Source organism: Larimichthys crocea, chromosome XIV (genome assembly GCF_000972845.2).
Source record: "Larimichthys crocea isolate SSNF chromosome XIV, L_crocea_2.0, whole genome shotgun sequence".
Taxonomy (NCBI): Eukaryota; Metazoa; Chordata; class Actinopteri; family Sciaenidae; genus Larimichthys; species Larimichthys crocea.
In genome coordinates this window covers 12,035,394-12,050,264 of record NC_040024.1, presented here as the reverse complement: position 1 = coordinate 12,050,264, position 14,871 = coordinate 12,035,394, and the positions used below count along the sequence as shown (strand labels likewise).

At 38.9% G+C, this 14,871-nt stretch overlaps 2 protein-coding genes across 3 annotated transcripts in view; both read right to left on the bottom strand.

Moving 5' to 3' along the window:
- Nucleotides 1-1,994: 1,994 nt before the first annotated feature.
- Nucleotides 1,995-4,628, bottom strand: LOC113743996 (collagen alpha-1(XII) chain-like). Its single transcript, XM_027287711.1, has 5 exons — nt 4,603-4,628; nt 4,018-4,095; nt 3,829-3,904; nt 3,474-3,734; nt 1,995-3,264 (listed from the first exon to the last, which is right to left on the bottom strand). Exons 2-5 carry the CDS (start codon nt 4,057-4,059, stop codon nt 2,996-2,998), a joined length of 648 nt encoding a protein of 215 aa, XP_027143512.1. The 5' UTR covers nt 4,060-4,095; nt 4,603-4,628; the 3' UTR covers nt 1,995-2,995.
- Nucleotides 4,629-10,669: 6,041 nt separating this feature from the next.
- LOC104932937 (interferon-induced very large GTPase 1) overlaps nt 10,670-14,871 on the bottom strand; it is an 18,479-nt gene continuing 14,277 nt past the window's right edge. For both annotated transcript variants that reach the window (XM_019269052.2, XM_027287760.1), the window contains exon 7: nt 10,670-10,954. The gene's annotated coding sequence lies outside the window, so the exon portion shown is untranslated. The remainder of the gene's footprint in view (nt 10,955-14,871) is intronic.

The following is a 14,871-nucleotide window of genomic DNA, read 5'->3' as shown; positions in this document are numbered from 1 at the left end:
ACGCTTTATTCAGTATTCTTCTGAATTGGACAAGGAGCCGTTCCACCCTCTTTCTTCGTCCTCAATTCAATTTATCGAAGCTTATTTTTTATCTTTTATCGGAAGTCAGTATTTTTTGACAAACAATTTCTTGTTCTTCAACATATCTATTTCTCTTTTTATGTCTTTTTTTTTCTTTTTGTCGATTTTTCTTTCCTTCTTCTTTTTTTTTTGAATCTTTTTTCTTTTTTTTTATATGTGTATCATTTCCCGGTTTCTTGGTATGCTCTGTGCTCTCTTCCTCTCACTACATCTGTGTGTTTCTACGTGCTCTCACAATGTGCTTTTTTTATTTGATCTCTTTTGTTGCGCTTGCTCTATTTGTACTCTTTCTTTGCTGCTCTAATATGTTTATTGGAAGCCAAGCAGTCTTTCTTAGGCATCCCCAGAAAAATGTCTTCAAAACACTAGATCTATCCCTGCAGTGCATTTGCCTTCTGTAAAAACTCACATCAGACCCCAAACACCCCCCAAAAAAAACACAAAGAGAGCAGTGTTATGTCAAGAGGGTTCAGCATGTACTGATGAGTAGACTGTCAAACAGACAACCAAGATCTAACTTTGTCTTTTTAATTGTAGCATCACAGGTTGATTCAATTACAGATGTACACTTCACATTTTAGCTGTACATTAACCATCAAGTTTCTTTAGAAAATAAAATGGAAGATCGAATTACTCTTGGCAGGTTTCATCACCCTGGTCTTCTCATCAATCTGAAGTATTGTGCTCAGCGGCTTTCTGTGTCAAGCTTGCTTCAGCCCAGATCCTCCAATAAAATCTCCGTTGTGTGCCTGTGATATAAAGATTGGATATGAGGCCACTCATCTGTTTTTAATAATAAGTTAGACATAACGTAATTCACTCATGTAAGCTGAATATCTGGGAAATGGTTTGTATAATGCACCAATTTTGCAACCTGCCTTTGCATTCAAGCTGAAGTAACTTGCAGTCTTCCATGTTGGTGTTTGTTTTGCCTCCCAACTAAGTTTATTTTTATATTTAAGATATTTGTATTTTTTTACAACATGTAAAACCAGTTATTCATAGCTTTGTGTCTAAAATATAAATTCCTAGCAACAATTCTCCTTCACAGAGCACATAAGTTAAACAATAAGAGCAGTTTTATAGAGGCGCTGTTTGGGGAAAGAGTTCCAGAGGGAGGGAGCAGCTATGGAGAAGCTCTGTCTTTGTTACATATTTTTCCCAGGGTGTTTTGTGCCTATGTTGTGTTTCACAAACATTTTGATATATTTCACCCTATCCTGTTATCTTTTATATTAGTCTCTGTGTTCCTTAGTGTTTGTGTCAGGTGATCTGTATCTGTTCTGTACTGCAAACCAGACAAGGTTAAACTTTTAATGGAGAAAGTTCAGGAAGATATAGATATACTTGTTATAGAGCATCTTTTACTATAATCCACACAGCAGCCTTGAGTGGGAGGCCGATGGCAGTCCTGCTCCAGATGTGGTGGACCAGCTTGAAAACCGGGGACATTTCTGCTAGTTAGTCAGGTACTTGTCAGAAATAGAAGATATTTCACGTGAAAACTATTCTAAAGTAATAGATTTGTGCATACAACATTAGCCGTAACATTAAACCCAGACACCCAGTGGGTGCTGCACAAAGAGATAATAAGAAGTGAACGCCACATGGTCGGCTTATTAGTTAAAGTTAATGTAGGTGCTGATATCAGCAAACTAGTTATTCATTTAGTGTTAGTCAATGTGAAATAATCTTTTCTGCTCACACTGGATGTTGGACCGATCTGACAGTAAAAACATACTGTTCTTTAGCTGGTTAACCACTAAATGCAAGGTTAGCTAACCATCTTGTGTCATGTACACAATTGTATGCTTTTGTCTGATTTCTAGCTAATGTAGAAATGCAAAATATTTCATTACTGAAATATATTTATTTTATTTATTTATTTATACATACCATTTTTTGTACTTAAACACATGATAACATTTAAAATAATGGACTTTTAGACTTAGACAAAACAATTTTTATGGTAAGTTGTCTTTATTCTACTGTCAAACTGTATAACTTTGAGCAACCCAATTTGCACTCTGCATTGATGGTTAACATTGCAAGATAAAACCATATGTTTTGACAACCCTCTGAACTATGCTCTGGTGGTATAATCAGCATCAAAATTCCATTTTAGCACAAGAAATCAAAGTCTAGGCTGCCATGGAACTGACAATAATGCATCAGAATTAAGCAGCCCAGTTGCAGTTGCATGACTTGTCAGTTGAATATATTTGCAGGGGGTCAGTGGGATTTTTTTTTATTTAATGAAAGAAAAATTATTGAATGCTTTTTAATGATAATGATGTATTTTTTTTTATCATGCTGTTTAATCAGCAACTTGATATACCACTCCTGTCAGGTGAATAGAATATCTTGGAAAAAGAGAATCTCTCACTAACAAGAATTTGAACCAATTTGAGATAAAGTCTTAGATCTTTTACTTCAATTCAAAATATCAAAGAAAACCAAAAAGTTTGCATTTATTTGTTTGTTGAGTGTGAAGTTCAATTGTGGTTTGTTGTTTTTATGTAATATTCCAGACACAATGAATAATATAGATTGTGAAATTGTTGGTACATGACATTGAGATATTGCATAAATTTTCATAAATGTATTTTGGATGTTTGTGGTAAACATATTGTCTCTGGCAGCCACCCAGAATTTAATAAACATTAATTAATGTCTCTACAAGCCCACATTGCTCTGAAAATATCTTTGTTTATCAAAGATTTAAGGCACCTTTATCTTTAATATCAAAACTGTATTTGCTTTTATCTAAATTATTCCTCTTTTATTTTGATTCTTTTTTGGAAGCCGTTGCAGAGTTATGGTAAAAAGTGTATATTAATAATTAATTAATGGAATGTTTGAAAAGGTATTCTTCTTCTTATTTTATTTTTTTTTTTGCAATTGTGATTTTATTTTACTTACATGTTCGTGCAGATGTTGAAGTTGGTTTGCTTCTTCTTCCATTCTTTAATTGTGCAGAGACCTGGAGTGAGTAACACACCCCTGGCTTCAGGTTGTTGAGAGTCAGTTTGTTTGACTCCGTTGTTAACTCTTGCACAATTTCTCCCTTACTGCAACAAGTCACGATGTAACTCTCCACTTCACCAGCAGGAGCCTCCCAATGCACAGTCAGTGACTCACTGCTGACCTGACAGACAGCAATGTTACCAGGAGGGCTGGGCTCTGCGGGAATGAAATAAGTTTCACTTATAACTGGAGATTAAAGACACACAATCAGTTCATGCACTTAGAAATAGAATGTACCACCTCTTATGTCTCAAACATATATTGAGAGCACACCTCGGTGTAAGAAGTACATTTGTATAAGTTAAAAGCCCAAATACCATTCAGACAGCACTCTTCTTCATGTTAGTTTGACGTATGAGATTTACCTGTGAAGACAGATAGTGTGGTTGCTTTGCTTCGATTTCCATTGTCTGCAATCCTTGTGATGCTGAAAGTATACTCAGTCCCAGGATTCAGTCCCTCAACCTTCACAGTGCCAGAGTCCTGTGTGATCAAACTGCTTCTCTGTATGTAGGAGTAATCTATTTGCAGTGTACACCTAACAGAGTGATCAGCGAGTGGTAAACCAAGAGAAACAGTCTCCTGGTCAGCACTCAGAACTGTTACTTCTCCTGGTGGAGGAACATCTGTCATAAGGGAAGAGAAGTTCATCTCAGTATCTACACATCAGAGCGTGTATACAGTCATTACATTTTATCATTTATATAGAGTTACACTTACACTGTGGTGATGGTTGAGTGTTCTCTCCTTCCTCACAGTTTATTTCACAGAAGCAATCGTATGTATCATTGAACTCCTTAGTAATTGAGAAAAATATGCAGTTTAAAATGTATTTCAACATGACAGCGTGTGCTACATATATTCTTTCATTTCTATTATTATGTTTGGAATTAAAAAGTAACTGTTTACCTCCTCATCTGAGCTTTCCATTGTGGGTACACTCTCAGCCATCTCACACTTGACCCAGATTATTTAAACTGCATCTCACTGAAAAAAGAAAAACGACCCTGTAACAGACTAGACTAAAGCATAGAACAAACCACAGATAAAATACTGTAATCAGCCCTAGAAGGGATGTCCAAAGTACGGCCCGGGGGCCAATCCCAGCCCGCAGTCAGATTTCATACAAAGCTTCTCTGGTTGACATAATGAAGCATTTGAATGCACTAAACGTTAATTTCTAAGGACATAACTGCTGGTGATATATATCTGTAGATGTGACACAAAATATTACTTTCTGAATGATCTTGTTAAAGACAACAGCAAGAGTGATATGTTTTAAACTCAAATGTTAACAGACTTTGCATTACTCCATAATAAGTCATGTTTAGAATGAAGATTTGTATCAACTTCATGTAAGTTTAGCGTGTTCCAATTTATTCTTTGTTATCTGACTCCAGATGTGAAGAACTGGTTTTTAGATTTGTTCATGAAAGCCTACATTTGATTTAAAGGAGGACAAAAAGAATCAGTGACAGAGAAATTGCAGCCTACCTTTGTTGATTCATTCATGATAATGTGCAGATCCAATATTCTGTTGTATGTTAAGTACCTGCACTGAGCATAAAGCTCTGTCCTTTTCTGTTGCGGGCGTCTCCTTTTATTCTTGGTGTAGTTACTTTCAGTTTTGTTTCTCAGAAACAGATTTGTCTGGTATGCCCCTTAGCTGAAGGCAGAAAGCTGCTGAAATAGAAGAACTGATGGACTGTGAGCATATACTGAATTTCTGTCAAAGCATTTTTGAATTTAAGAATATATATAATAAATGTCTATTGTCCTAAATACAGACCAGATCCACTGTAGCATAATTACATACAGCCTTTGTGTACAGAGTTCAAGTAACAGGCACATCTCACTATTACATTATATTATATTTCCTGAAGCATGTTTAACCAGCATGGATGACATAGCATTCTGCTACATGACATCCCATCTGCTTTACACTTAAAGGGACCATCATTTGTTTTTCAGCAGGACATTGAGCCAAAACACACCTCCATGCAGGGACGGACTGGCAATCTGGCATACCGGGCATTTGCCCGGTGGGCCGACGTGCTATTTGGGCCGACAAGTCCCGATATATATATATTTACCGAGTCGATCACACACCCCAAACACACTCTTGGGCTTAGCGATGGGCAATGTGGGCCGCGCAGGAGCGGGTGGTGTGGGCTGCTCTGGTCCAAAAATGCCAGGGCCGATTTTTGGTCCCAGTCCTCCCATGCCTCCATGTATACACACAAGCTCTGTCCACTAAATAAATAATACAAATATATAAAATACAATAGAATACTGAAAACAGAGAGAAGCGTTTCTTCTGTGACTGACTGAGCATGTGACATGCTGAGGTGGTCACATGCCAAGTTTGAATAAGAGATTATAATTTACGACATCATCGAGTTTTATTCAGTTTTGGCGGAGAAGACATTTTGACCAGCAACTCTTTTTTGACTACTTTTTTACACTTAGCAAAAGGGACATCCTACCTGTCTCTGATTGGCCAGTACTCGTTGCCTTTGTGGGTTCCAGTTTGTTGAGTTAAGGCATGAGGACTGAGATTGGTCAAGGTAAGGGCAAGAATGTCAGCCAATCACAGGCGGGGGGGCTTCACTGAATAGAGCGGCAGTGACAGTGACGGAGAGAAAAATCTAAAGTAGTGAGGAGACAAGAGAGAGAAAAATCTAAAGGAGTGAGGAAACGAGAGAGAAAAATATAAAGGAGTGAGGAAACAAGAGAGGAGTGAGGAAACAAGAGAGAGAAAAATATAAAGGAGTGAGGAGACAAGAGAGGAGTGATGAAACAAGAGAGAGAAAAATATAAAGGAGTGAGGAGACAAGAGAGGAGTAAGGAAACAAGAGAGAGAAAAGTGGACGAGCTGGAACGCAGAGTGAAGGAAAAGTAGCCAACATGTGCTCAGCATATATGGGAGCTCCACCAAGACTCCTTCATTTTGGAGGCAGACACTTTTTCACAAAGAATTCTGCTAGAGTATCTAGACCAAGACAAGACCAAGACTCTGATGGGTCAAGAGCAAGTTATGACCAAGACTAAGACCAGACAGTATGTAGCCCACTTAGGTAGCTAACATGTAGCTAATATTGGCCAAATCTCTTTGGGTGAGGTGTGGTCTCAGCCTTCTCAGTAAGCGTATTCCAGCTTTTACAGACTGCTGTATGTTTTCTTTCGGACGCTGCTTTGCAGATGAACTCAGATTTTATTGCAGAAAGTTTGACTGAGGTCTCCTCCCAGACAGCCACAGTCACTTTCCTGGAGTGCTTGTGTTTTATTGCTAATCACAGTAGTGATGATAAATAAATCAGACAATGCACAGGCACATTTGGTGATACAGTGTTTCCCACAGGAGTTTGTGAGACTGTGGTGGGTGGACCTCAGACCTTCTGTGGAAGGTCCAGGGCTTGCTCCCCCAAAGAAAATGTTGTACTGGTGCACTTTGAGAACAAAACTGAGAGGCTGGATCTATAAAGACCTTTGTGCTCTTCTGAGCAATTTCATCATAAACACGCTGGTTGTAAAGGTATAAATGTTGTTGAAACAGTGCTCCACATTTCCTTTCATACATTTTCAAATATACATAACAGGGGCTCAGCAGTAGGGTTTGTGGCATTGTAACTTCTCGCTTACACCCGGTTCGGTCTGATCAGACAGCTTGTCTGATTCTCTCTGCGCATCTTAGTGTCATGATATAAGCAAAAGAAATATATATACGAATGATTATTAACTATTGTTAACAACACATAAGATCATGAAATGATAAATAGTCCTGATTTGACAGCAGTTTTATTTATCAGCAGGTAAAATGTGCCAGCTCTCTCTTTTAGAGACACAACTTAAACGAGCATCCACACCTGGTTATTGAAGACATATAGCATTTCCTGCAGAAGGCAGTGTAACTGGGGGGCAGGGTGTATTTTTATTTGTAGAAGCTTAATTTCTGATTTCACACCATTTTGATTTCTACAGACAAACAATATGTAACGTTATGTGTTACATTGATATTTAAAATTTTGTACTGCCTTCCAAATTCTGAATTTTGGAGAGTTGTCTCCCCTCCACCTCCTCCTCCACAGACTCAAAGATCACGTGGTTTTGCCAGATTGAAGACACTGAACCTCCATGAAGCACAAGAAGTGCAACATTGTTTATTGCATGTACCAGCTCTAAGTCTCAGGGTGTGGTCAGATAGTCCAAAAAATGACCTCCTTAACCACTTTTACTTGACCTCAGTGGAAAACATCGTACGTCCACGGAAATATGTGAAGAGAGAATTCATAAAGAAAAGAATCCACAGTGCACAAAGGAATCCAACAGATGCAGTTAAACTAGGCTACGTGACGGAGGATTTTATAGCAGAAGGAGATATAACACAAAACCTGTGAAAAATATGATCTTCATTATCATTGTCAGAATTGAATTGAGTAAAAAGACACCTGTCACAGTCACTTTCCCTGGAGTGCTTGTGTTTTACTGCTAATCACAGTAGTGATGATAAATAAATCAGACAATGCACAGGCCACATTTGGTGATACAGTGTTCCCACAGGAGTTTGTGAGACTGTGGTGGGTGGGACCTCAGACCTTCTGTGGAGGTCCAGAAAAAATGTTGTACGGGTGGCACTTTGAGAACAAAACTGAGAGGCTGATCTAAAAGACCTTTGTGCTCTTCTGAGCAATTTCATCATAAACACGCTGGTTGTAAAGGTATAAATGTTTGTGAAACAGTGCTCCACATTTCCTTCATACATTTTCAAATATACAGAACAGGGGCGGTCAGCAGCGTAGTGGTTTACGGGGCCGTCCCGTGTGTAGAGGCTACAGTCCCGCTCAGAGCCGCGCCCGGTTCGAGTCCTGCATCAGACGGCCTTTGCTAGCGTGTCATTCCCCTCTCTCTGCCCTTCCTGTCTATCTTCAGCTGTCCCTATTGATAAAAAGGCCAAAAGATAATATATATATATGAATACAGTGCATTATTAACTATTCTTAACAACACATTAAATATCATGAAATGATAAATAGTCTGATTTGACAGCAGTTTATTTATCAGCAGGTAAAATGTGCACTCTCTCTTTAGACACAACTTAAAGCAGAGCATCCCACACCTGGTTTATTGAAGACATATAGCATTTCCTGCAGAAGGACAGTGTAACTGGGAGGCAGGGTGTATTTTTTTAATTTGTAGACGCTAATTTCTATGTTCACCATTTTTGATGTCTCACAGCGACACCAATATGAGCACTTTATGTGTTTACATTGATAATTTAACCAATTCAATTACGCCTCCAATTCTGATTTTGGAGAGTTGTCTTCCCTCCACCTCCCCTCCTCCACAGACTCAAAGATCAACGTGGTTTGCCAGATGAAGACACTGAACTTCTGAGCACAAGAAAAGTGCAACATTGTTTATTGTGCATGTACCCACTTCTAAAGTCCTAGGTTTGGTCAAATAGTCCAAAAAATTACTTCCTTAAACACTTTTACTTCGAACCTCAGTGGAGAACATGTACGGTCACGGAAAATGGTTGAAGGAGATTAATAAAGACACGAATCCCCGTGCAACAAAGAAATCTGACAGACTCAGTTAAACTAGGCTATGCGACAGAGGATGTTATCAGCAGAAGGATATAACACAGACGACCTGTGAAAAATATGACTTCATTATATTGTCAGAATTGAATTGAAATGTGAAACAAAGTGTTTGTCACATTGAGAACGGTCACTCATGGCAAAAAAATGAAGTAACGATAACTTACATGATGATCTGCAGGGACGCTGGAAATCCATCACAGTTAAAGAAGTACTGACCATCACTGTAAATGTTGTGTGATATTCATGTTTTATTACATGAATTTGAATCTCTTCTCTCTCTCTCTCTCCTTCTTTTATCGTGCTGCCATATAAATGCTTGCAGGTCATTCTAAGCTCAGTTTAGAAGAAGAAGAAGAAGAAGAAAGAAGAAGAAAGAAGAAGCCCTAATTTAGAGCTCAAGTGGAAAAGTCGCTGTGACCCAGTCAGTCTTCCCTCAGGATTCTTCAGAGCATTTCCCCCTGGCCGATGATTTGTACATGGAAAAGTCACCATGACCTGGTCAGTCCTCCCTACTGACACTACAGTGTACTACCTCCCAGAAACAGGGTAGGATGGTAACTTTCAAGTGTCTTTGTCACTTTTCACGAAACCACAAAGGTGCAGTTACCACAAATCATCACAAATCGTGTTATTTGTTTATCATGTTGCCCATTCACATGTAGGCATCCTGGATCAATATTATTTCTTACCAGTAGAAAGCAGATCTAAGATATTGAGTTAGCACTTTTTAAATGAATATTACGTTTTAAATTAGAACACTCTCTGTGGTCTGTGGTTCCTTTGCTCTTTGTTCTTGGGTTATAGTAGAAGGATCGACAACTCTGTCTCTCGGCAATCCACTAAAACTATCTAAGTGTGACTAACTCCACCTTTAAAGGGTCACTGTGTAGGATTTAGTGGCATCTGTGGTGTAGTTGCTAATGGCAACAGACTTGCTTCACCTTCTCCATCCAAGTGTAAAGGAAAAAACTACAGTAGCACAAAACACATAAAAAATATAAATGGCCCCATCTAGAGCCAGGTTGAGATGACACACCAGATCTTTTTTACTTAGATACTTTAGAGAAAATACATTATGACTTTCAATAAAGATACATATCATTCTGTGATATAGAGGCAGTGAGGGTTGTGAAGTAAACCTCACTGCAAACACGCTACAAAGACACCACTGGAGGTGAGAACAGAAAACAAGGGATCAGTTTGGTCTGTTCTTTTTCCTTGTCTATTTTATAAGCTAACACTGGAGGGCGCCATTGTGACAGATTCATGCAGTCTGCTCACTCTGAGGAAACTGGATGTGTGAAGAAAAATACCAAATGGTGGCAGGACAGAGACAGACACACAACATCTGGAAGAGGATAGAAAACTGTACATTTCTACGTGGAAGCTTTCTCTTCTTATTTGCTTTGTGGGTGTGGAAGTTGGTGTTGACCTGACAGTGACGTGATGTAGCAGTGAAGACGTTCATGTTCTGGATGAAATGTTGAGTAAATCTGAAAAGTCCAGACTCTGAGCATGTCTCAGTTTTGTCTCTTTATTGAATTAATAGTCAGTTATATATTTTTGTAACATTAATCCCACGTGCATGATACTCATGAAAAAAAAAACAAAGATTTCTGAATTCAGAGAAAAATTACATATGTTACTCCAGTTATATAAGAAAAAAACTCAAACTGTCATGTATAGCGTACATGTGACATTAGACAGAATGTTCATTTAACACATTGAAATGCTGTTTTCAAAATTTTTCTAAATTACAATAATCACATACCATGCTTTTTTGTTATGACATTACTGCATGCAGACTGAGTGATGTACTGTGAATATGTATACGTAAATATTTGTCATCAGAAACTTGATAGAAACACAGACAGCACTAAACATAATATGACATCACTATCTTTGAAAATGACATGTAAATGTAACTATCCGCCATCAGAACTCACAAAAAAAACATAAAGATTGCATAATATATTGACAAGAAAAAAAATCTTTCACTTTGTTGCCTTGATTAACTGTGTACATCTTTTAAATATAATGGCATTCATCTGTCAGGCAAAGATCATAAATTCAAACTCAGATTTATTTTGTAACATTTAAAACATGTTGTATTTTGTTAACGTGTAAAAGAGTATTTCAAAATTGTATTGAGGTCAACATGAACATGCATTAAAAGCAGATTATTTCAATAAAACAATGATCTCTGAGGGGAACACTACTTGCAGTAACTTTCTCTCATGTACCTATTGTAGACCATAGTGGTAAAACGTCTATGAGTACATCTTCAACCTTATGTACAACATGTTATTATTATCATTATTTGTGTTCTCTTCAATTTCACATAAAAGTAAGATCAAAACTTTCTGCAAAAACTTGTATATAAGGCGTATCAAAGCCGTTTTTGGGTCTTACATATTAAATGACTTTTTGAGGCTCTCTTCTGCCTGCTTGTGTGTGATAGATTCCAAGTGTCAGGAACATCAGCAGGCTGTGCGTTGTATTCTTTGGCAAATTTATTGTTGAACGTTGCCAGTACATATTTCCAGTAGTCTGATGCCTCAAGGCTCACATCTGGAGGAATGTGCCAGTCTGGGAAGATTGTTCTGTAATCTTTATAAGGTGCCGTTCACCATTTGTGGCACTGCAGCGAAAACGTGTGTTCATGCACACTGAGGAGCTGCATATGTCAACGACAAGTTTGCCTGTAAAGATCCGACTAAATCACCCAGACCCTCTGGCCGATGTAGTGAAGGTGAAGTGCTCTTTATGTTCCTGTGCTCCTGCGTCACAAGGTGATTTGCAGAAATGGACACTGTTGACCACATCCAATCAGTTTGGTGAAAAGCTCGTTCTGAGGCTTTCACATGAAGAGTTTTTAATTTCATTTGTATATCTGTTTTTTTAAACTTCTCTCCCCAACAGCTTGTGCCATGTTCTTCACACACTCAGTGAGCCATTTAGCAAACTGTTCCAAGTCAGCATTGTTTAGGATCATGAAGTACCAAGAGCATCCTGGGAAATGACCAGTTTGTCACCCAAGTTCCTGACAGAACATGTTCAACAAATGTCTTCAAGTTGCCTTTCTTTCTCTATTTTGGCTTTGTTGATAGCATCATTTATGCTCTTGATGCTTGATTGGAGATGTTTGATCCTCAAAGTTCAAATTTGTAGTGATTTTTGAGAGTTGTTCCAGTATTTTGTTGAGGATCCATTTCTTTACATATTTTCTCATATGAGTTAATATAGCTCAAATACTTTCAAAGTCATTCTTTGAAGAGCAAATCCAGTAAAAGTGAATACTGGAAGGACATTCGTGTGCTAAAATCAGAGCGTGTCTGCTTTCACCAATGAGGTCAGACCTAAGGAACGGTTGACAAAGGTCTTCTCGACTGCAGGCAAAGCAGCGGTTTGGTGAATTTTCATCTGCCTTCTTCTGGCACTGGTTTGGCCATGGAACCATCTTTAAAATCGCACACAAACTTGTCTTTGTTTTGATTCAGACACTCTGTAGGGATCATTACACGTATGAAATCTTCTCTGCATTTTCGGAACTGTCTGGCTGCATCTGCCACAGATTGTGCTGTTTTAGAGAAACTTCAAAACTCAGTCTCTATTTAACATTCTTGACTGTTGTAGCTTGTTGCAATCATGTGTAGGATCTCCTGGATGTAAGTGCATGGTAATTGTTTTTTCTTTCCATTTTTTCAGTCACAAACTCTGTGGCAAGCATCTATGATGCTGTCAGCTAGTTTTTGTGAAGCCTACGTGATCTTCAATGTTGAAGAACCTTACTAACTTTGTGTTTCAACTGTTTGTAAAAACCTTCAACTGTATATTGAAAGGCTCCTTTCCACAATCTTGCAACTTTTTTTTGATTAATAACTGACAATATGACTCCCCTTATGTCTTAGATTTTCTCTCAGGTGGTGGGTCACACTGTGCGTGACATCTGAGGTTTTTGTTTTGGACAAGACAGTTCGTTCAGGGTTTTATTCCCACATCATTATTGGAATTTTCATCTAGCTCTTCCGTCTGTCATCTCAAATTTTTTTTCTGACATTCAATCAATCAATCGGTGCACTCTCCGCTCTAATGTTTTGTGTGGTTTCTTTGTTTTGATCAATTTCTGTCATTCCCGGTCTGATGTCATCTGCTGCTTTGAGCTGATTTAGCTACAGATGCGCTCCACTCTCGCGTCGAAGGTTTTTAGCGCTGTTTGCAATTCCTTTCTCTTTGTATCTTTCACACAAGATCGACATGACCTGCTGGTTGCGTGACGTAACTGTTCCACATTTTCAAGAGTTTTGTCTCCAATTTAGCAGCATGTGCACGCCTTCCTTTCATCTTAAGTGAGAAACTCTTCCATGTCAGATATCTCAGATTTCACAGCAACAGGCCAAAGTGGAAATTCTTTGTTTCTGCATTTATAACCCATGTGTACCATAATTCTTTTCTGAAATCCCATTCCATTGTGTGATTCTGTGCACAGCCTATAATGAATGCACGCCACAAGGCTGTTTCGAACTGAAGATGAAAGTTTCCTGCTTGACTGCAGTCCCACAGGCTTGTTCATCCACTCTGATAAACTCAGAGATGTTAATTTGAAGAGACGCCAACACTTCCAAAAGGTGGATGATGTTTTTCTGCTCTATCAAAACAGCCTCACTGTACCCTGCATTTGACTGGTCGCCATTGGTGGGTTTCCATTCCAGAGTCCAGTATGTACCAGTTCCCAGTGTTCCTGGACTGTCGGTCCATCACAATCAGTGAAACTCTTGTTCTCCTCTTTCTTTTCCATTTTGCTGCGCTTGGTCCATCTCATTTAAACTGTTGCAAGAGCAGTTTCCTGTCTGTAAGTTCTTCTCCTGTGCTGAAACATGACACATTTCTGGTGGACAAACTGACATTTGGGCGTTTTTGCCATCTCCTTCATCCTGAGAAAGGCATGCACAACTATTTGTAGGATACCTTCATTTCTGTTGAATTCTCCATTGCAATGTTGAAGTGGTGATATCACTCAACCCCACACAAGTGTTGCAAGCTCATTGTCGTGCTCATGGCTATTGCTTAGTTGTGCAAGCCTCTGGTGACTTTAAGCCCTCAGTGTCAATGACATCATGAAGTCACAGTTGAGAACTTTTTAACATCGTCATTGATTCGAGTAGCAACATAAAGGCACCTCGAGTTGCATCGACCACTGCGCTGCAAACTGCACTCCAAACATGGTGTTGAGGAGAGTGGACTTTCCTGTGCTCTGAACCCAAGAACTGTGACTACCAATATCTTGCTCTTAGGAGACACAAGTCATTGAGCTGAAGAGAGACATCACTCACCCATCCGATAAGGTAGTTGGATGCATCTCCTCTACAACCTCAAGGGGAAATCCATCAAGCAACAATTGTGCACATGTTTGGGCAGATGCTGTAATTGTGTGACGTGATGGGTCGTTTTCTGGAAGAGAAACTGATGCTTCATAGATCTGACCCTTTCACGGAAGAAGTGTTCAGTCCCCGTGAGCTGTGGAAAGTTGTCTTTCCGATGTTTTGATCTCCTCTTGTTCTCAGAGTTGTATTTCTTTTTGTACTGCTCCCTGAGGTCAGACAGTTTTTCGTCGAGAGAGGTTATCAGATGCATTCGCATCCTTCAGGAAATAGCACATCCTATCCTGGATTTGATATTGCATTGATGAAACATGTCATTGCCTTTGACATGTCAAAGAAGTTGGTTCCTGTCTTTCCCGAGTATTGTTTTCTCTCTTCGAAGATCACTTTGTACATTCGGTGTTTTTTAGACCCAACGTTTCGAAGCCGAAATTCTTCCTTCCTCTAAGCAAGTCAGGTCCTTCCATTTTTGCCTTGCAAAGGGTAGCTCGCTTCTTTGTATTTTAGAAATGTCTGAATTTCTGCAGTGATGGCATCTGCATTTTCCTTGGCAGTCGGCAATCCTCAGAATCTTCAATCAACCAAGATTCCCAGTTCATGGGCAATGCTAGCCATCTGCTCTATTCCTATCTTCACTTCTTGGGTTTCAATACTACATCCCTGACTGCGTTCCGCATTTGTTTGTACAAAGCCTGCATCATTCATTTGCTTCGTCTTACAAGGATGTTGCGTTTGTTAAAACCTAACTTGCTTTGCTGTAGTTTCTCAGCCTCAAAGCT